Source organism: Ailuropoda melanoleuca, chromosome 2 (genome assembly GCF_002007445.2).
Source record: "Ailuropoda melanoleuca isolate Jingjing chromosome 2, ASM200744v2, whole genome shotgun sequence".
NCBI lineage: Eukaryota > Metazoa > Chordata > Mammalia > Carnivora > Ursidae > Ailuropoda > Ailuropoda melanoleuca.
The window spans coordinates 20,549,195-20,571,219 of NC_048219.1; the positions used below are offsets into that span (position 1 = coordinate 20,549,195).

Genomic DNA, 22,025 nt, shown 5'->3' on the forward strand with positions numbered 1-22,025 from the left:
ATTTGGTCCACTGCAAAGCCCGTAGTGTTCACTAGCATTCATCATCAAGGAGAAAGGATACAAATGAGGCCAGGCTTAAGCTTGTTCTTTCTTGCTACCCATCCAACATCTATGGTCTCAGAGGCAGAGATTGTCCAAAGGGACAAAAAAGACTGAAACTCAAATATGTATAACAGGTGCACTTAAAATGNGGAGAAAGGATACAAATGAGGCCAGGCTTAAGCTTGTTCTTTCTTGCTACCCATCCAACATCTATGGTCTCAAGAGGCAGAGATTGTCCAAAGGGACAAAAAAGACTGAAACTCAAATATGTACAACAGGTGCACTTAAAATATAAACCTACCAAAAAGATGAAAGAAAATGGAAGGAGAAAGATGTATCATGCAAACAACAAGCTTGCAAAGGCTGGAGTGGCCATCATATCAACTAAAGTATACTTCAAGACAAAGACTATTCCCAGAGATAAAGACAGGTATTTAATAATAATAAATGGGTCAATTCACCAGGAAGATAACAACAGTTATAATAATAACAGAGCTTCAAAGTATACGGAACAAAAATGGACAGAATTAAAGGAAGAAACAGATGATTCCACAATCACAGTTAGAGATTTTAAACTCTCCTCAGCAATTGATACAATATACCAAAAAAAAAATCAATAAAGGAGATTCTATGATTAATACTGCCAATCATATTGACCTAACTGGTATTTATAGAACTCTATACTAATCTGTGGGACACACATTTTTTTCAAGTATACATGGTATGTTCACCCATGGACCATATGCTGGGCCATCAAACAAATCTCAGTAAATTTAAAAGGACTGACTTTATATAGAACATGTTCTCAGGCCACAGTGGAGTTAAATTAGATATCAATGATCATAAGATACCTAGAAAGCTCTCAAATATTTAGAAATACAGTAAGCCGCATAGTTCTAACAACTATGGATCAAAGCAGAAATCACAGGGAAATTAGAATGATAATGAAAATGTAACATAATTTGCAGGATGCAGGTAACACAGTGATTATGGTGAAACTTAGAGCATTAAGTATAACGGAAAAGAAGAAAGGTCTACGTACTGCTAACATTTTAGCATGGGATGCTGACTTGCATCCCCACCTTGATGGCTCAGGGGATGGGATAATTCTCAGTTCATGTCCGGCAGTTCCAGTCTCCTACTTAGTGTCTCCTGGTCAGGCATTCAGTGTCTACTGGACCGGGTTGTGAGCCAGAAACTGCGTTTCAAGTGATGGCGGCTTGTTTGCAGGTGGGATCACAGCCTTACTTTGGAATCCTGGGTGCCCGTGCTGTGATTCTCCCCTTGGGATTGCCTGAACGTATATATAAGATCCTGTCACAAGATACTTCCCAGGCCATTGGGTCTGTTGGATAATCACCAAATTGCCAACACAGCTTGCACTGCAACCTGGACCTACTGGAGAACCCCTTTTTGAGCCAGGCCCCTCTCTGACCTTACAGGTTACCCGGTAAATGGGTCAGAGCAGCAGGCCCGGATGTTGAGCATGTGGCCTCCAACCCCAAAGAGGACCACCGAGCTTCGTAATACTTTCTATGAGGTGGGTGGTACAAGGTGCGATGTCTTGTCCTGACTTTGATTTTTATTTATTTGGTTAATTTAGAAAAGCAAAAGAATTGACTTGCAAAGAAGTTTTATAAGTGACTCCAGACTTTAGAAGGACTGGCTTGCCAAATATGAATATGTATTTAAAAGAAAAATGTCTCAGTTGGAGCTGTTCTAACAGAACTCCTACAGACTGGGTGGCTTAAACAATAGAAACTTATTTGATCACAGTTCTGGCAGCTGAGAAGTCTGCTCTGCAAAGAAAAAAAAGAAAAAGAAGCCGAATGGCACAAGACAGTCCAGAGGTGAGGGTGGGGTGAGGGAAGGAGCCCGGAATCCACTCTGAAAAGCTGGTAACTATGGGTAGTACACTGGCAGGGAAGGAGAAGGGAAATGCATGCAAGAGAGAGAATTCCAGAAACGCTGAAATGCGAGGGTAGAGAGCCCCTGAGAGACCCTGGAGTAGTGGAGGTGAGGGCACCAACAGCAATCCTTTCCTTTGTGGTGGATGGGGGAGGAGTGCCCCCTGGGCTGCCCGTCTGTAGACTCACTGCTGGGGCCTGGGGGCTGCCCAGAGAGCCCCGCAAGAAGGCCTTGCTTCACTCTCAGACTGGGGGCTGCTGGCGTGGCTGGCGTCCTTCAGTCATTCCTGGAAGAGGTCTTCATCGCTCTTGATCACAAAACCGATCTGGCCCACACAAGCCTCCTCAGAGTCCCTGTCCTCCAGCTTCTCGCCCCCGACTTCCTGATCGCAGCCAGCTCCCCGAGGGCATTCCCCCCAGGGGATCCGCCTGGAAGTCTCAGGGCCTTGCAGACAGGCCATCCTGATCAGCAGCTCCCGCTCCGTCTACTTGTTCCTGATTGAGGAATAACTGTTCCCGCTGAAGGCAGGGATCACATTGTCTTTGCTGCTGTATACGCAGGGCTAGCGCAGGGCCTGGAATAGAGCGCCACGCTTCCTCTTTTTTTTTTTTTTAATTTTTTTTATTTATTTAAGTAATCTTTACACCCAACCTGGGGCTCGAACCCATGACCCGGAGATCATAAGTCGCATGCTTCTCTGACTGGGCCAGCCAGGCTCCCCGAGTGCCACAGTTCTAAGTAGCTCCCAGTAAGCGCTAAACAACTTGTTGAATGAACCAATGATCAAAACCGGATCAGTTGACATTCTCATCAACAGGGTAGGCTGGTGACTAGTGCAGGAGTACTCTTGTCAAGAATAGGTATCACAATGATTATTTTACGGTTTTTACCTACCTGAGAAGGCAAACACTGGTATCTCATTATAGTTTTCAATTTTTCATTTCTTTGTATACCAGTGATGCTGCATGTTTACCTGTCCATGTACTGGCTGCAGCACTTTCTGTGGGGCTTTCCTTACCATGTTCTTTGCCCAATTTAAAAGGTGGGAAATTTTAAAAAGGGGGAAAATTACCCTCATTAGTTGGAAAATGCCGCTGCTAAGGAGCGCGTAGTCTCGGTGAGGAGGTGGGGGGGGAGGGCAAAGGGAGAAAAAGAAAGGAAGGAGAGAGCCAGGCCCGGCCCTTGGGAGCCCCAGTCTACTATTTCTGGGCCCAGATGTGAATAGACAAGCTGAGGAGGGATGCGCTTCTGGGTCCCTTTTAAATGCTGTTTCCTAGATCCACATCCAATCAGTTCCGAATTCCAGGGGATGTTGCCACTGCCTCGCACCTGGTTCTGCCTCCAGATCCGCCCCCCCCGCCCCCGCAGGCCATCATGCCCACTCCCACATGCCCTACGGTGGTTTCATACTGCTCTGCAGCCCCAGAGTGTCCGGGCCTGAAGTCCCTGTCCCTGGCTCTGCAATAGGTCACTGCCATGAGAGAGTCTCTCCAGAAGTGATGCTGTGCTCCCGACCAAGGATGTGCTGGGTGAGTATCGCAGAGCATGCCCCTCTCCGTTCTCACAGTGGGACCTGTTGCCACCTGCAGTCTGGTCGAGGAAGTGTGGGCAGTGGCTCCTCAGATGGGTTGAGAGAGGCATCCTTCTCTTGTCCCCTTTTCCCAATCCCTGGACTCCGTTTCCCCAAGGGATGAGAAGCTCTGGACCAGTCGTCTGGGGGAATTTCCCAATGACAGCGGCTACAGTGGCACTCCAAGGATGAGGACAGAATCTAGACTGTGGCCAAGAAAGGAAAACATCTAATTGCTCACAGGGTAAAACCCAAACTCCTTACTCCTGTACTTACCTCTGATCGCAAGTCTTCCTATTCTCGCCCTCCTCACTCACCACCCACCACACTGGCCTTTTTCCTTTATGTGCCTTTAATATATAGAGTTCCTTCCATGTTAGGGATTTTGTAGTTGTTTTTCCTCCTGTCTGAAACACTCCTTCCTCAGGTATGCTGTGGCTGCTTCCATCACTTAAGCCTCAGCTCAGATTTCAGGGAAGGTTTCCCTGACCATACTACATAAAATAGTCCCCCAGCCTATTACCCTATTTTATTTTTTTCACAGCTCTTGTCACCATCAAAACTTACACTATTTTATTGTTTATATGCTCAGAGCTTCTCTTCTTCCACTAGATATAAGCTCCACCAAGGGGCATTTGTATTTCATTCACCCACTGCATCCCCAGAGCCTAGAACAATGCTTGATATATACATACTTTTATGTACAACGATCCTCATAGAAATAAATCTATCAGGGGAGGGGCGCCTGGGTAGCTCCGTTGATTAAGCGTCGGACTCTTGATTTCGGCTCAGGTCATGATCTCAGGGGCATGAGACTGAGCCAGCGTTGGGCTCTGCACTGGGCATGGAGCCTGCCTAAGATTCTCTCTCTCCCTCTGCTCCCCTGCACATCCCCACTCATATGTGCTCTCTCTCTCAAAAAGACAAAACAATAAATTAAAACAAGCTCTCTGGGGAGACATGTATTAAACAAATAATTACACAACTAACTACAGGTAGAGTCAAGCGTCGGAGGCAGGAATGCAGCACTCTTACCCATTGCTTTGTCCACTTCTGGCTCCAAGGACTATTCCCTTACCCTGTGGGCAGTTTCTGCACGAGACCCTGGCTTTGCCTAGAAACCGTTTAGAGCCCAGAGGACTCACCCAGAAATCAGGTCTCTGGAAAAGGGCAAGGTTTCTACCTCCAGGCCCAGTTCTCCAAAGCTTTGGGGTGTAGGTAGGCCTGCAGCTGCAGCTGCTGTGTCCTTGTCCCCTCCAAGCCAGAATAGGCAGCAGCATTTTTTTTTTAAGATTTTATTTATTTATTTGACAGAGAGAGAGAGACAGCGAGAGAGGGAACACAAGCAGGGGGAGTGGGAGAGGAAGAAGCAGGCTCCTAGTGGAGCAGGGAGTCCATTGTGGGGCTCCACCCCAGGATCCTCGGATCACACCCTGAGCCTAAGCAGACACTTAACGACTGAGCCACCCAGGGGCCCCAGGCTGCATCACTGATAGCTAACTTGTGCAGGCTGTGTGCTCCTCCCCGATTGGTTCTTCTGCAGGCTGGCTTGGGGTCTGGTTTCCTTAATGCTTTAACAAGCCCTGGCCCCATGCTCAATGGCTACGTGTCTTCCATGCTTGCAGGCTGGTATGCAGAGACTGAAGTTGAGAGCTGCTTTTCCTGTCCCTTCTGCCTTTCCTCAGGACCTCCTGTTATAGACGTCGCTCTCTCCAGGGAGATTAGTAAATTTCTTCCTTTAAGAGAGACTTCTAGCTGCTTCCTGCCTGGGGCTGTGTTCTTGGGCCTCTTTGTAACCCACACTAGTGCAGTTAGCTCTGAGACTAGTTTAGCTCCAGGAAGCTGGCTCCAGGAAAGCCCCATGGGAGGGGAGCTCCATCAGAGAAGGTGCAAGTGAAGCCCCAGACCTCACTCCATCCCGGCAGCCATCCTGGGATGCTCCGCCTTGACTAGTTTAGCTCTTCATCTCTGACGCTTAGCACAGTGCCTGGTACACACTTAGCATTTAATGAACAGGGGCCATTAATACCACTGATTCATTTAATAAAAAAGTAAACGTTCCAGGCAATTTGCTAATGTTTTGCATGGATTATCGGTACTTCATTTAAGCAGGTGTCATTACAATTTCCCTTTTACAAATGAAACGGGTTCAGAGGAATTAAGAGACTTCCAAGGTCACAAAGCTCTGCGCTGTTTTTATTGCCCGAGATGCAACAGAGCAACGTAGAGCGGAAAATGCCAGAAAGCACTCAGCACCCGAACACTTGCGAGCCCGTGGGAGCCAAGGCCGGCGACAGGTTCACCACAGTCAGCCGCTTTCTCACTGGGTTGCCAGCCGGCTCCATTTCCGCTTAGCACAGACCGGAAGTGTTCCTGCCGGCCGCGTTTCGAGTGAGCACGACCGGAAGTTTCTGTCCGCGGCTTTGCGGGGATAGGGGAGCGGTGGCCCTGGCAGTCGGGGAATCCAGGTGCGGAGGCTCTGGGGCTTAGGAGGCAGACCGGGCCGTTGGGGAGACACAAACGGCGGGACACAGGCGGAACCCCGACCCGACTGGGCTGTCGTCCTCCTGGCGGCCCGCCCCTTCACTCCGCCTCACTTGGGGCTGAAGTGGCTCCGCCCCCTGGCCTGAGCCTGGTCCCTTCTCAGGCACTGACCCTTGACCTCGGGGCGCTCCCCCGTCAGGCGCGATGGCTACAGGCGCGGATGTGCGGGACATTCTAGAACTCGGAGGTCCAGAGGGGGATGCAGCTTCCGGGACCATCAGCAAGAAGGACATCATCAACCCGGACAAGGTAGCAGGGGCGCCTTGGGTACTGGGAGTGAAGTGGTGGGGAGCAGAGACAACGGGAGAGAGATGGGGGAGACGGGTGGGGGGTGGAGTGCTGCGCTCCTACGGAGATGGGCGGAAAGGTGTGACATAACGGGACAGAGAACATGTGTTACCTTGATGGGATTGGGATGGAAGTGGTGGGACACCCATAGGAAATGGTGGGGACCAAGAGAGTGTGACACTCATAGGAGATGGGAGCACCAAAAGAGTGAGACACTTGTAGGATATGGGGGGGGCGGGGTGGCACCAAGTCGGTGTGACATCCTGAGAAACGGTGGAAAAGTATCTTCTACTCTGACAGGTCGGGGCTCTACACAGGTGAGGTGGGGTTGGGGAGGGGAATGACCTGCTCCACCTAGGAGTGCCCCTGTGAGTGGGCCTTCGCAGTGTGTCGTTATGTGTCAAGTGTGTATGTGTGTCATTGTACCTGTAGGTGCTGTTTTGTTCAGGGATTGAGCTGGGCTAGAGAATTTTCAGGGAAAGGAGTTTAGGCTGTGGTTCCTATCCTGTGGTTTCCCTTCGCAGAAAAAGTCCAAGAAGTCCTCTGAGACACTGACCTTCAAGAGGCCTGAGGGCATGCACCGAGAGGTCTATGCACTGCTCTACTCTGACAAGAAGCAAGTATTAGGATCCCAAACCCCCCAGGTTCTGGTTCCTGACCAGTCTGCATGCCCTCTGTCCTGGTTTTCTCTGCCAGTTCTGTCCCTGCCGCCCTCCCCAGTCTGGGCTCCTGCTTTCTTAGTAGGATGCAGGGGGAGCTCAGACTTCTCATTCCAGGATATGACTTCCTTGCTCTAGGGTAGATCAGCCTGGTCCCAAAGGCTCTCTGCACACCTCTGGCTCTAACCTCTCATCTCTCCAAACCCTGCTCCCAGGGATGCACCCCCACTGCTACCCAGTGACACTGGTCAAGGCTACCGCACAGTGAAAGCCAAGTTGGGCTCTAAGAAGGTGCGGCCCTGGAAGTGGATGCCATTCACCAACCCAGCCCGCAAAGATGGAGCTATGTTCTTCCACTGGCGACGGGCAGCTGAGGAGGGCAAGGACTACCCCTTCGCCAGGTTCAATAAGGTGAGCTGTCACCATTTGGACATAAGCCAAGGTTGCTCAGCCACTCTGAGCTACTCCTGGGAGCTCTCAGCCTCCTGGAGTTGGCTCCAGAGTCAGTCTTTGTATCAACCATGGTTATCCCTTCAGTCCACATGGCAGATACCTGCAGGGTGAGATTTCATGGGTCTCTTCCAGCCATGGGATTCTGTCCTTTCCTGGATCTGGTCTGTTTTTTGGTGGCTTCTCTTGGCCCTTCAAATGTTGCTGTTCCTCAGAGCTGTGTCCTTGTCTCTCTGTACTTTCTCCCTAGTGTGTCTCATTTTCTCTATGGCTTCAGTTGCCTGCTGTATGCTAGTGACCCCACTTAATATCTCCAGTCCAGAGCCACATCCAATCATTTACTTGATGTCTGTCCGTGAAGGCCCCACAAGTACTTCAAGTAGGTACCCTTGAGCAGAACTCATCCATTCCCTCTCTTCCTCACCCATATCAGTGAATGGCACCACTGTCCACCCAGCTACCCAAACCAGAAACTTGGGATTCATCCTTGACTTAACTTCTCCTGTAGTCTCCAATTATTTCAGTCAACAATAGGACAAAGAAGGTAGGAAAAGATAGAAAACAAACATGTAAGCAAATAAATTGGATTCTTTCAGATAAGAGCCATCTGTAAAATGAAACTAGGATATGAGTGGAATATGAAATGAGTTTTGAAGAGTGAACTTGTAGGCATAGGGGAGGCCTAATTTAGATAATGTGGTTAGGGTGGGCCTCTCTGAGAAGGTGGCGTTTGAACTAAATCTCAGTGATACATCTAATCATTGAGTCCCACTGATTCTGTTTCTGTAATAAACCACGTCTGCCTTTGTTCTTCGTTCCCCGTGCTGGCACCCTAGTCCAAGCTGAATCATCTCTGGTCTAGATTACTGAGGCTCAGATAGAGCAGGGCCTTATCCACGCTTCCCCAGCCGGTGAGAGGCAGAGCTGGGCTAGGCTAGGATTTCCTAGGCTGTTATTCAAGCCAATATATGATACGGTGTCACAGTCCCTGCAGCCTGGAGCAGCCTAGTCTTGGAGGCTGAAAACACAGGCCTGATTCCAGGACTTCCAAGTCCTGACTTTCTCCCCCTCAGTCCAGTGTAGCCAACTGTACCTGCACAGCTCTGCCTGGATGGCTCACAGGCTTTGTGGACGGAGCACGTCCGGCTGTGACCCACCATTCTTCTCCAGCCTGGAGAGACCTGGTTTTCCTCCATCTCACCACTATCCTCAGGCCCCCTCAGGTCCATTGGAGGGAGAGGCTGGAGGTGTAGGGTTGAGAAGGGACAACCAAGAGGTGAGGTGTTGAGGTGATGGGAGGGAAGATTGGATGCCACAATTTGAGGAAGATGAAAGAATGTTCATTTTGTATTTGGTAAATGCTGCTTCGTGCCAAGGCAAGCCCTAGGCATTGAGAACACAAAAATGCACCAGAAACAATATCTGCCCGCAAGAAACTCTCCATATTGTTGGGGAGGGAGTGGGGAGAGGCACAGGCAATTACGGTTTGGTAGGATACATGCTGTTTTGGGAGGACCTGAAGGCCGTGGGAGCTTCTGGAGCAGTTAGAGCTGGAGTTGGCATCCTAAAGGATGTCACCAGGCGATGTCAGCCAAGGAGTATGGTGACTTTTTCAGGCAGAGGGGTGAGCAGGAGCAAAGGCATAGATAGAAAACCAGTCACATGTGTGGTATGCTGCAGGCGTTTCCCTATTGATGGAGCCTAAAGCCCGGGGTAGGACGTGGTGGAAGATACGGCCTGAGAGGAATCTGGGCTTGGCCCTGATATCTTTGGGTAGTGACTGACAGATTTTTATTTATTTTTTCTTTAATTTTTTAATTTTTTAAAAAGATTTTATTTATTTATTTGACAGAGAGCCAGCGAGAGAGGGAACACAAGCAGGGGGAGTGGGAGAGGAAGAAGCAGGCTCATAGCGATAGAGCCTGATGTGGGGCTCTATCCCATAACGCCGGGATCACGCCCTGAGCCTGAGCCGAAGGCAGACACTTAACCGCTGTGCCACCCAGGCGCCCCTGAGAGATTTTTAAATAGAGTACTGTCAGGATCCCATTCGAGTCGTAGAAAGATCATGGTGAGCACAGGTGGAGAATGAAGTCGGAATAAGATGAACTAATGGTCCTTGCTCCAGTACTGCTTGCTCTGGGGCCCCACTCTCAGTCTGTGGCTCCCCAGCTGCTCTCTTGCTCAAGCCCGAGACACGGGGTCACCTGTGACGGCGTCTTTCTTCACCTTCACGTCCAAGTCCCAAGTCCTGTGGTTTTAACCAAAGTTACGTCTGTGCCCTGTTGTCTGCCTTCTACTGCTACTGTTTTAGTTCAGGCCTCTTCACTTCTCAGCTGGATTGTTTCCAAAACCTGCCAGCCGGCCTCCCAGGCTCTTGTTTCAGCCTGTCTGTCCTTACTGCTGCCGGGGTGTCTTTACAAAACAGAATCATGATCACTTCACTCTCTTCTTTCAAAGTAACCTTACTGTCCCGTCACTTTTCCCCTGACTGATCCTTGTCCCCGGGCTGGATCAGGTGTCACTCATTATACCCTTAGGTGTACCTGTGGCATCAAACTCGCCACATTGGACTATATTATTTTTTCAGCTGGACTGTGAGCTCTGAGAAGGTAAGACCACTGTCTGTCTCATTCAGCACTGTGTTCCCAGCATAGGTCGGCAGGCCCAGGATAAATATTTGTTGAATGAATGAGTGTCTCCCTCACTTGCCTGTGAGCTCCTTGAGAGCAGAACTGGCTATACAGTTCCTGAGCTTTTTTTTTTTTTTTTTAATTAAATGCAATTGAAATACATGGGAAACCAAGAGACTTCCCAGAGAAGCTAATGCCTGAAAGAGATCAAAAGGATGAGGAGTTATCTATGTAGGAAGGAATGTGGAAGTGGGAATGCACTTTAGGCAAGAACAACAAAGGCTGAGGGGGAGAGCCTAGTATGTTCCCGACACTGCTAGTCATTTGTTTGGAACTTTGGGTGCATGAGGGACAGTGGCTGCAGAGAGACTGGGTCATCCACCCCTGTGTTCATTGGTTGAGTCTGTAAATATTCATTGATACTTAGAGTGTGCCTGGCCCTCTGCTGAACCCCAAAGATAGGAAATGAACCAGACAGTCCTTGCTCTTGAGTTTGTGAATTATCTAGAAGGCACTTTTAGTGTAGCGGAGAACTGAGTTTTTTAGTAAGAGATGGTTGGGTGACATGATCAGATATTATTCTAGAACAGTGCTTCTCAAATTATCTGTGATGAAGGACTTTAAAAAAATATTTCCAATCCATCAGAGACTGATAGTAAGGTTACAAGAAAAGACAAAATACAAGTCTGTGTTGTTGTTGTCGTTGTTTTTAAAGATTTACTTATTTGAGAAAGCTCAAGTGAACATGAGCAGGGGGGTGGAGGGGCAGAAGGAGAAGTAGACTCCCCGCTGAGCAGGGAACCCCCCCCAACATGGGGCTCAATCCCGGGACCCCGAGATCACGACCTGAACCACCCAGGCGACCCCCCATGTTTCTTCATATTCAATTCAGTAGCATGTGATTTCTGTGAAATTTCATAAAGGTTTCTTTTTTTTTTTTTTTTAAAGATTTTATTTATTTATCTGACAGAGAGAGACAGCCAATGAGAGAGGGAACACAAGCAGGGGGAGTGGGAGAGGAAGAAGCAGGCTCCCAGCGGAGGAGCCTGATGTGGGGCTCGATCCCAGAACGCCGGGATCACTCCCTGAGCCAAACGCAGACGCTTAACGACTGCGCCACCGAGGCGCCCCTTCATAAAGGTTTCTATAAATGCCTACTCTCACTTGCCATGCTTACGTAGACCACTGGTACCAGTTTGCAAACAGTACTGGTCTGCATGCTGTCCTTTAGGTAGCACTGGTCAGAGAGATCACATCTTGGTTGTGGATAGAGAATTGCTTGGAGGAGGATCAGAGGGAGGCAGAGAGGCTGGTGGGGAGGCTGCTTCTCTGATGCAGGCAGTGGTGGTGGTGGTCTGGACTGCGATGGGGCAGGTGGAGATAGAGATCCTGGAGTGAACGCCACAGCTTTGTGGAAGGGGAGAGGCCAAAGGTAAAGGTAGGAGTTAAAAATGCTTTCTAGTCTTCTGGCTTGGGCACCTGTGTTGGCTAATGGTGATAATGACTGAGAACTGAACTGGAAGAGCTAGAAGTTTGAGGGAGGGTGATGAGCTCAGTACTGAACACACACAGGTATTTCTATTGAAATATAATCAGCATATAATATTCTGTTAGTTTCAGGTGTACAACATGATTCATATTTGTGTATATCGCAAAATGATCACCACAATAAACCTGGTTAACATCTGTCACCTGAACATACTAAGTTTGAGGTGTATGTGGGACCTCCAGTAGGAGAAGTCCAAGAGGCAGCTGGAAATAGGGTCTTGAGAGCAGGGGTAGAGCCAAGATGGTCTTTGATAGAGAAAAGGGACTTCTGTAGTCCAGCCTAACACTGCCGCATTCCTGGGGTCTCTGACTGACTGGCCAGCTGCTGGTGGTGCTTTTTTTCCCCGAGGAAGGTCTGGGGGTTGGGGTGTGGCAGAGGGGAGGCAGGAACTGTGCAGGGGTGCGTGTGCTGGGAGTAGGATTGAGGCCCCTTTTCTGTAGAGAAGAGACCTCGGCCTGCTCTGGGGGAGCTGCAAGTCTCATTGTGACCACTGGGTGGCAGGAGTGCTTCAGACAAAGGTTCTATGGACTTTGGGATCCTGGGCCTTTTCTCCAGTATTTAGCCATCTGCTCTGCTCCAGAGTTAACCTTTGGACTCCATAGAAGCACTTACATGTGAGCCCCTCACCTTAACCCTGGGGACAGGGGCATGCATCCTATTACTGAGGCTCTGGAGCTGAAGGCATGGTGAAGTCGCTCCTGGACTGAATCCAGAGGCGGGCTGTGGTCCTAGAGCCCGCCAGGGTCTTGAGGCCAGCAGTGTGGTTCCTCGCTTGGAAGCCTCATTTCCAGGCTGCCCTGTGCAGGGCCCCAGGCAGAGGGTTTGCTCTGGTCTGGCCTCAGGGTTGGCAGTACACAGGAGGGGCTGCGATCCCAGGGCGCTGGAGCTCGCCGGCCGTGACTTGATGCGGTGTGCCCCACTCTGCCCCTCTGTGCCGGTAGACTGTGCAGGTTCCCGTGTATTCAGAGCAGGAGTACCAGCTGTACCTTCACGACGACGCTTGGACTAAGGCAGAAACGGACCATCTCTTTGACCTCAGCCGCCGCTTTGACTTACGTTTTGTAGTCATCCATGACCGGTACGACCACCAGCAGTTCAAGGTGAGCTGGTGTCATGCATTTGCATGTGTGCCCAACTCCTGCGCCTGGCAGGCCCCTTCCTGTCTTCATGCGAGCCCTTCCCTATGCCTCTGGGCATTCATCCTCCCTTCCCACTGCGGCTTTATCCTCAGAAGCGTTCTGTGGAGGACTTGAAGGAGCGGTACTACCACATCTGTGCCAAGCTTGCCAACGTGCGGGCTGTGCCAGGCACAGACCTCAAGATACCGGTATTTGATGCTGGGCACGAGCGACGGCGGAAGGAACAACTAGAGCGTCTCTACAACCGCACCCCAGAGCAGGTCAGCCGGGAGCCTCACGACCTCCCTGCCCTGAAGCCCTTTGCTTCCATCCTGCATACTCTCATCTCCCTCCCCTCCAGGTTCTCCTGCCTTCCTCACTAGCCACTCTCCCTGCTCCACACCGCTTCCCCTCCCTCGTGGCCTCTTTCCTCTTAGAGTCCCTCACAGACAGCCCAGAGGCCCTGCACGTCCCCGTCTGCCCTCCCCCCCGCCCCCGGGCACCCTCACACTTCTTGGCATCTCGCTTTCCCAGGTGGCGGAGGAGGAGTATCTGCTGCAGGAGCTGCGCAAGATCGAGGCCCGGAAGAAGGAGCGGGAGAAGCGCAGCCAGGACCTGCAGAAGCTGATAACAGCAGCAGACACCACCGCGGAGCAGAGACGCACAGAGCGCAAAGCCCCCAAGAAGAAGCTACCCCAGAAAAAGGAGGCAGAGAAGCCGGTGCGGAGATGGAGTCAGCCCAGCTTGGGGTGGAGGGCTCCGAGAGCACCAGAGCTAGTGGGGTATCGGGACTAACCTTGGGCCCTCCTGCTGCCACACCTCGGTGTCCATAACTTCTTTTCCCCCAGGCTGTTCCTGAGACTGCAGGCATCAAGTTCCCTGACTTCAAGTCCGCTGGCGTCACCCTGCGGAGCCAGCGGGTACGTGTCACCTCCATCACCATGCTGGGGTCCTGGGCTCCCCACAGCCTGCGCGGCAGCCGTGGCACCCGAGCCCCGGGAGAGGGGGTGCCATGTGCTGCAGAGAGAGGTCTCAGGGATGTGGCTGGGCTGAGGTCAAAGCTCTTGCTCTGTTCCACCTGCTGGTTATTTTCTTTTCGGACATAGAGCTGCCTCCAGGGGTTCACTTCTCTCCTGCTCCCCTTGGCTTTGGTCCCCCTCATCCTTAACCACTTGTCGGGGAGAGGGCTTAGCAGCCTGTGTCTTTGCAGATGAAGCTGCCAAGCTCTGTGGGACAGAAGAAGATCAAGGCCCTGGAGCAGATGCTGCTGGAGCTTGGCGTGGGTGAGTGGGGACTGGGCCCGCAGCACCTGCCCCCCCGCGGCTGCCGATCCAGGCCGGGTGGGGGAGGGCACTTCCTGTTGCTGGCCTTCCCGCACACCCTGGCTCTGCCCGTGCCCTCCACCCACCGCCTGCAGAGCTGAGCCCGACGCCTACCGAGGAGCTGGTGCACATGTTCAATGAGCTGCGGAGTGACCTGGTGCTGCTCTACGAGCTCAAGCAGGCCTGCGCCAACTGCGAGTATGAGCTGCAGATGCTGCGGCACCGGCACGAGGCCCTGGCCAGGGCAGGCGTGCTGGGGGGCCCTGCCACGCCAGCATCCGGCCCGGCCCCCGCCTCTGTTGAGCCCATGGTACCCGACCCCACTCTCGGCCCCGACCCCACCAAGGACACCATCATCGATGTGGTGGGCGCACCCCTCACGCCCAATTCGGTAAGGGCCTGGATGGACGGGGGGAGCATAGACTGGCCCTGCATGTGAGCGCACACATGGGCGTGTACCGGCTCCGCTGCCTCTAGTGCCCGCACTGGGAGTGGTTACTCCGATGGGTTCTGAGGCTGGGTAGGACCGGGTGGCCCGAGCGCATCACCTGCCCTGCGTGTGAAGTGCTTGCACCAAGCCCGAATAGAGCTTTGGGGGCCACTGACTCCGTCGCCTTCTGTGTCTTCTCAGAGGAAGCGACGGGAATCGGCCTCCAGTTCCTCTTCTGTGAAGAAAGCCAAGAAGCCGTGAGAGGCCACACGGGGTGTGGGTGCTGCTGTGTAAATAGAGCTGCTGAGTTGGACTGGGCTGCTTCCTTTTCCTTCCCACCACTTGTGATGCCCCTGGCTGGGGGGGGGGGCAGCAGTGGGAGCGGTCACCACACCCACTCCACAGGGGTGGCATCGGGACTTGCCTGTGTGGAGGCCCTTAGCAGCCCTCTCACCACGGCCAGTTTTGCCCAAACATCTGTACTCGGTTCTGCACTCAAGACGGTTCACACATCACAGTGGCCTCAGATATCAGCCACTTCGAACACTGCCTTGTGCTCACAGTCCCCATGGCCCCGTGCTCATTCAGGGAGGGTCTCCCAGGTGCTCCAGTGACTGCCAGTTGCACCAGTGGCCTTCAGCCCAGAGCAGCCTGGAACACGCTCTAACCCTCATACACCTTGGACGGCATCAGGCACAGCAGCGCCCGGTCCACGCACACCCAGAGCCTCGTTTCCCCGACTTTATTCAGTGGCACGTTCACAGCGGGGATGGGGGTAGACACAAGGTGGGGCCTGATCTGTCCTGGAGCCCTGGGGGCACCACACACCATGCACTACAGATGGGAGGGGGCACAGGGGGGCTCAGTGGCCCCAGCAGAAGCCTGTGTACCAGGGAAGAGGCGGTGAGTGCCTGGGTCCCCCTAGCCCAGGCCCACAATGGGAGGGGCTAATACTGGGCTGAGGTTGAGGGATTGGGGTGGGGGGCACAAAGTGTCTGCTCCAGAGGGGCCGAGTGGCCAAGCCCTTACCCAGGGCACAAGCCCACAGGGCAGGCTGGGGGACACTCTGGATGTAGAGCTGTGCCACTCTCCCTTTTCCCCTCTGGTGAGGGAAAGGAGGGTTCTGGGCTGGGCCAAGCAGCTACCCTGTCCTGCCCCATCCCATCCTCGGCCAATCAGAATGGCTTTGATGTCTGCTTGAAGATGAAGCCTTGATATGCAAGTGTCTTCATGATGTTGGCAATGTTCTTGCAGTCATCTGAGAAGAGAAAGAGAAGACATTTAGATGGGTCCCAGATCCTTCCCCTCTGTGCCCACAGGTGCTCTTACATGGGTGGGGGAGGGGAGCAGGGCCACATTCAAGAGCCACAGGCTCTAAGCCAGGGGGTCCTGTCCGCTGGTGGCAACATCTCCAGCCTCAGGTTGGGCTGGATGAGGCTGGGCCGGCAGGAAGCGTCGTCTCAATGCTGCTCAGGCCCATAATTCATGCTGGAAATTGGCCGGCATGTCCCGCCCCAGCCCCTGCGGTGATGTATGGGCGCCGTCGCAGTAAGAAAAAGGCAGAGTAAATGTGTAATTTCTCCCTTGACGGCCCCCGGCCGCTGGGCGATCCTTCTTGTTGCTGCCGCGTGGGGACGGCCCGTCCGCCACACTCCGTCTTCCCGCCACCCGCCTTGATGTCTCCATTTCATTACTGTGCGGCCATTCATCACGCCCACGGCCAGGGTGACTTTGCCGGCACTTGTGTGCGTGTGTGTGCGTGTGTGTGTGTGTGTGTGAGAGAGAGAGAGATGTGGCTCAGGCCATAATCGCTGGTAACGAGGCACAAGCCTTGGCACTTTTGGGCCGGGGCCTGGGGAGCCTGCCCTGGGCTCCAGGCTTGTGTGCTCCAACAGCAGCCTGCCTGGCGCCTGCTCCTGTATAGCCCCAGGCCAGCGGAGAGGGTCCAGGTTTGTGGTCCTTTGGTACCCTGGCCAGCAGTCTTCTAGAGATGCCTGTGTGCTCAGTCTAAGCCCTGCGTCTCCCACCTCACCAGGCTCAGGCTGATGCCAGTCAGGCTTCAGTCCTGTCTCTGGCTGCTTCTAAATATGTCTGCTCCTGCCAGACCCCGTCACAGCAGTTTCTCCAGCACTGGTCCCTGTGAGAAACTCCTGGAACGCTGGCGGCTGCAGGAGCAGATACTCCAGGCCTTCAGTATCGTGGACACGGGCCAGGACTTGTTCTAACGCCACCAGCAGGAGGTGCAGCTGCCCAACACTTGTCCCTCTACAGAAAGCCAAGGACAGAAATGGCCCAAGTGCCCAGGGTTTTTCCTGTTCCACTGCCCAGAACACCAGCCAGCTCCCCATCCCTTCGGCTGCCTCTCCCCCCACCTCTCTCCCACCTCCCATAGATGCTCTTGGGCCATAACCAGGACCTCAGCCGCTACCAGCCCTCATGGGATCGATGCTGTGATTGCAGAAACATTATACTTCGATGTCATAATCAGGTGTGAGGCGGTGGTAAGGTCAAGGTGGGGTCAGGAGGCCTCTGCATCTGTCAAGGGCCAACCCCTTCCATTGTGCCCTCCGGCCTGCCCATGCTGGAACCTTAGACTAGGAAACGGGGCCCAATAGAGCTAGAAAAGGGCGGTGGGAGCGGGAGTCTTGGCCAGCCCAGGTCCTGTATCATTAGCCAGACATGACTCTGTGAACCCTGTGTAAGGCAGGCAAGTCACACACAGGGTCCTGTTTCGCAGACCTCAACATGAATGTACCCAAGGGGGATGTGGGCATGGAAAAGTGATACAGAACGCAGACACGGGGACACCCTTTTCCTCCAGGGACTCAGGAAGCCATAAGGCCTGGTTGGAGGCAGGACAGTGGGAAGACAGATGGGTGGGTAGTGGCGGCCATGGCAACTCCAGACGTGACCCGTCCCCGTGGTTTATGGGCCGGACACGCGCCCCGCTCAGCTGAGGCCCCGTCATTTGTCTCCCTTAGTGTGTATGCCTGTGCTGTAGGGGTAGAGGGTGGAGGGAGGGGGCTGCGACGTGAGTGAGGCAGCTGACAGGAAGGGGAAGGGGACAGGAAGATCTGTGTAGGAGGGGCAGGCTGGAGATGGGGTAGGAAGGGCCCTGTGAACAGGAGGGTTTATGATAGGGTCCAGCAGCTGTGATGGCACCGTCAAAAAGGCTACGACAGGGTGATTTTCTTCCCAAAGAAGTCTGGCCTTGTCAGGGCACCTCCAATCCTTCCTGTCTCCTGCACTCTGGGGACCATGGCCGCTGTGCATATTAAGAATAAGTCCCCTCGTTATCTGCAATTACCCAGCGGCCACACACCTCATTTCTTCCAGCAGAAAAGAAAATTAGTTTTCTATTGACTTCATCTGGCTCCTCCCTCATTGCTGGACAAATCGCTCAATCTGCCTCCCCTGGCCCAAGTGAATGTGCCCAGCCCCTCCCCCCCAGGCCACCAGCCATCCAGTGGGCCAGCACTGACCTCCCACCTCTGCCTGGCCCAGTCTGTCCTTGACCTCTCTGCACTCGACACACTGGCTGGCTTCATCCACACCCTGAGCTTCAGCAAGCCCTGAAGATCGCCGTCTCCTACCCGCACCTCTCCTGAGCTCTGGAACATCTCCTTCTAGATCCATACAAACTTGAAACATCCAGTAATGCACCAATTTCCGTCCCCACCTGTCTTCACTACCCAGTGTTCTCCATCCTGGTGACCAACACCCCAACGCTCCCAAAGAAGCCTCAGAATGGGGCTCGACACTTTGCCCTCTCCCTCCCCAAATCTCAAGTATCAACTGTGGATTTTTATCTTCTTATTCTGTTTAATCATCTATTTCCCTTCATTCCCGCAGCCACCCCGCCCCTCCCCCCAGTGCAGACCCCATCATCTCTTGCTCTTGCACAGCCTATCCTCTTTCTTCTCCCTCTAATCCATTGTCTTGTAGCCCAAGTGATCTCTCTTGCACAAATCTGATCACATCCTTGTCTCTTTAAATCCTTTCAATGGCTCGTGCTCCCCTCAGGATCAAGCCTACACTCTTTAATAGGACTTAAAGGTAAAGGCCCGGTAAAACAGGTCCCTGCTCTCTCTGGTCTCACCTCTGCCATTCTTTACCCCCAATCCGTGTGTTCCAATCTCCAGGAACCATTGTTTTCTGAAAATGACAGACAGACCCGTTTCTAGTCTTATCTTTGCCCACGGGCTATGTGCTTGTGGCAAGTGCCTATGGTTCTTTGAACTTCAGGTTCCTCCGCTAGGGGTGATAAGGGACGCTACCTGTGTTAACTGTGAGTGCTCAGCAGGTGACACCCCTCCACAGCCCGTCTTTGTCGGTGCTTTGGGTCTGGAATCCTTCCTCTCCTTGGAGGGAAGGCAAGGGTGCTAGTTTCCCGGGTGACCCGATGGTGAGAAGGTACAGACTGTACAATCTATGGCACAGACGACAGGCCAGCACACTTGATGAGACCAAGTGGCATTCACTGCATAAGCTCACACTGACTACTGATCCTGTTCACTGAGGATTCTGGAGTCTAACTTGTTGTGACTGGTCCACTACAACGAAGAGAGACACCCAGACTGGGGAAGACGCTTGCTTCAGTTCACCAAGTCCACGGTACGGCAGTTATGGGCTTCCAGCCCAGGCTCTTTTTCTAGCCCTTGAAACCTCATGAGTCAGTGCAACCCACTGGTCAGTTTAAAAAGTCAATGGCACAGTTAGGAAATGGGGCAGAAGCGGAGAGACAAATCTGGGCCTTTTAACAGGCCAGAAGTTCAGAGAGAGACAGCAACAGGGTGAGGCTGGTGACAACATGGTCTCTGGGACAGTCCTCTGCTTGAAGCCCTGGGGCCACATGGGTCAGCAGTCCCCCCTTCTGGCACCTCTCACTGAGCGAATGAGGCCACCCTGAAGCTGTTATGGTGTAAAGGTTAAGGGGTGGGAGGCACACAGCCTTGTGCCCACAATGGAGGCCTCGGAGGTAGGTCTTCCTTACCTCCAAATTCTAGAAGACTAACCTAATTTTATGTTCCTTCAGGGTTATCAGCGTGTGACAAGATGACTCTCTTCTGTTTGGGGCATTAATATTCTTAACATTGGAAATATTTTCATATTGCCAAGACCATGACGGGAGATGTGCAGCTGCTTCTTCAATCCCTCAGACAGGTGAGTGGGGCTAGCACCTGACAAAGGATAAGCTTGTTGGCCGGCCCAAGGGTAGTCAAATATCTGCTTGGCAAAGCTGCTGGTGGAAGGGTGGCTCAGACCACTTAGGACACCCAGTGAGGGCTTACACAGGACAATGACCTGAGGCTGCCATGCTCCAGTCAGCTGCACTTGTCTGGGAATTGAACAGTAGAGGGCAGGAAGCAGGGCCTGGGCGAGGACCACCCTCAGGAGGGAAAGGGCCCAAGGGAACTCTTGGAGGACCATTTATCTGTGCACTCATTCACTCTGCAAATACACACTGACACTAATGTGCACTGGGTGCACACGGGCCGTGCCGGGTCACAGGCCTGGCTGCAGACTCTGTTGCTCCCTGCCCTCAAGGAGCTCAGAGGCAGACGCATAAGTGGTGCGGTGTGAGCAGTGCTACGGGAAAAGGCGGCACAGAAAAGGCACCGAGGGTCAGGAAAGGGTTCCCCGGAGGACAAAGCCAGGCCGAAGTCCGAGGGCGTGTGGGAGGGGGCTGGCCAGCAAGCTGGGCTGGGAGTGGGGAGATGATCCTGGCATAGTGAGCAGCACGGGCTCCTTGCTGGAGGGGAAATATAGTGTCCAAAAACACTTCAGTCTAGCAGGCGGTGGGGGTGATGAAGAGTAGGAGGCAGGGGAGTGGGGAGAGATGAAGCTGGCCAGGTCAGCAGTGACTGGCCAGAGGACATCCTGGAGACTGGAGGCTTAGCTAAGAGCTTCAGAGCTCATTATTCTGGGACTGACGGGGAGATGCTCGCAAATTTGAGGAGGGGCAAGACAGGACCACACCTGTGTCTCAGAATTATCATTCAAGAATTGGAGGGTTAACCCTGAAGGCACAGACACTGATTAGGAGACTGCACTATGGGTCCAGGCCAGAAACGGTGGCCCAGAAACCAGGCCAGTGGCGGCGGAGACAGAGGTGGGGATGTATCGAGCGTGGAGACATGGGCAGAGGCAAGAGATTTTAAGGAAACACAATGATCAAGCCTTAATGGGGGCAGATTAGGGTGTGAGGCTGTAGTGGGTAAGTCTAGGATCTTAGTACCACTCACGGAGGTAAGGCAAACCCGAGGTGGCGTAGGTTTGGGGCAGTGAGAACCTAGTGTTAAATCTTGAGATTCCTACGGGACGTTTAAACCTATCAGGCTTTTCCTTTACAGCTTCTAGGCTTTGTATCTCACTGAAAAAGGCCTTCCTTATCCCAGTGCTATTAGAAAACGATCATATGTTTTCTTCTAATACTTTGTTTTTATATTTAACTTTTTAATCTGTCTGGAATTTATTTTTGTATATGGTGAGAAATAGAAGATCTAACTTTACTTTTTTCCTCTAGTGGATAGCCACTGTCCTATCACCATTGATTGAGCTGTCCACACTTTCCCCACCCTTCTGAAATGATGCCTCTATTATATATACAATTCCCATACGTGGGTCTGTTGGAGAGAAAAAAGAGAATGAACATGAAATGATCAAAGAGGCAAACTGGACTGGGAGACATCAGGGGCAGCAGGGTGACACGCTGCAAGGTGGTGTGGCCTAAAGGAAGATTCAGACAAACCTGAGGCCTCATGCCTAAACAGCTCAGCCTGGGAAGCACACTTTCTTAGTGATCTCCAGGAGCAGGTGAGGAAGGGGGCCAGGGCCCATGGAGCAGGGGCCAGCAAAGATGGGGTGGGGACACAGCACTAGGAGCAGGAACCTTGGTAAGGACGAGAGAGCAAGAACCCTGGTGTGCTGACATTCTAGAGCCTCATTTTGCCGCTCCATCTGTCTGTCTGTTCGCACATCTTGGCAGCATCATGCCTGAGAGCAAAGGGCCAGTAGGTCAATGCTGAGCCTGCCTGACAGAGGACTGCCAGATTAATAAGTCCCCAGCCCCAGAGGGGACATACTTATACTAAAAAATTATTTATTCTTTGGCTGAAGTTTAAATTTAATTGGTGTCCTATATTTTTATTTGCTAAGTGGGCAGCTCTATGCTGGGGGCCAGCATCTCAAGCTACAGCTGGGTACAACTCAGGGTACAACAGCACAGGGTAGCTCAGAAGGAAGATAGGAGCCAAGGCAGTGAATTTAGGACTGAACCAGCAGAGGGCTCTGGATATCCTGAGATTCTGGGTTCGAATCCAAACTCCATCACTTCGTAACTGTTAACTTGAGCAAGTTACGGTGCTATTTCACCTCTCTGTGTCTTGGTTTCTTCTTTTCTAAAATGGGAACAATAATGATAATTATAGCAACTACTTCCCTCAAAGGGTTGTTGAAAAGATGAAATGAGTTTTTATTTGTGAAGTGCTTAAAACAGTGGCTGGGTTAGTG

General features: G+C 52.4%; 2 protein-coding genes across 15 annotated transcripts in view; one reads left to right on the forward strand and one right to left on the reverse strand.

The window, feature by feature from the left end:
* The first annotated feature begins 5,904 nt into the window (after positions 1-5,904).
* On the forward strand, positions 5,905-14,826 carry DMAP1 (DNA methyltransferase 1 associated protein 1). 5 transcript variants are annotated; one of them, XM_011233711.3, is made up of 11 exons: positions 5,905-5,988; positions 6,168-6,313; positions 6,877-6,968; positions 7,227-7,422; positions 12,585-12,743; positions 12,875-13,042; positions 13,296-13,481; positions 13,610-13,681; positions 13,972-14,044; positions 14,179-14,474; positions 14,715-14,826. In XM_011233711.3, exons 2-11 carry the CDS (start codon positions 6,209-6,211, stop codon positions 14,772-14,774), a joined length of 1,407 nt encoding a protein of 468 aa, XP_011232013.1. In that variant the 5' UTR covers positions 5,905-5,988; positions 6,168-6,208; the 3' UTR covers positions 14,775-14,826. The 5 variants fall into 5 exon arrangements, with proteins under 5 accessions (XP_011232013.1, XP_034506934.1, XP_034506927.1 ...); XM_019807074.2 differs by having other exon boundaries at positions 5,937-5,988; positions 6,204-6,313; XM_034651043.1 differs by lacking the exon at positions 6,877-6,968.
* A 414-nt stretch (positions 14,827-15,240) lies between these two features.
* Positions 15,241-22,025, reverse strand: part of ERI3 (ERI1 exoribonuclease family member 3) — a 126,850-nt gene continuing 120,065 nt past the window's right edge. For 9 of the 10 annotated variants that reach the window (XM_019807069.2, XM_011233713.3, XM_002926313.4 and 6 more), the window contains one exon: positions 15,241-15,771. In XM_019807069.2, the coding sequence (XP_019662628.1) occupies positions 15,689-15,771 (83 nt within the window). In that variant the 3' untranslated portion in view covers positions 15,241-15,688. Of the gene's footprint in view, positions 15,772-16,287; positions 21,914-22,025 lie in introns of those variants that run through there. The other variant, XM_034651069.1, reaches the window with a different exon arrangement.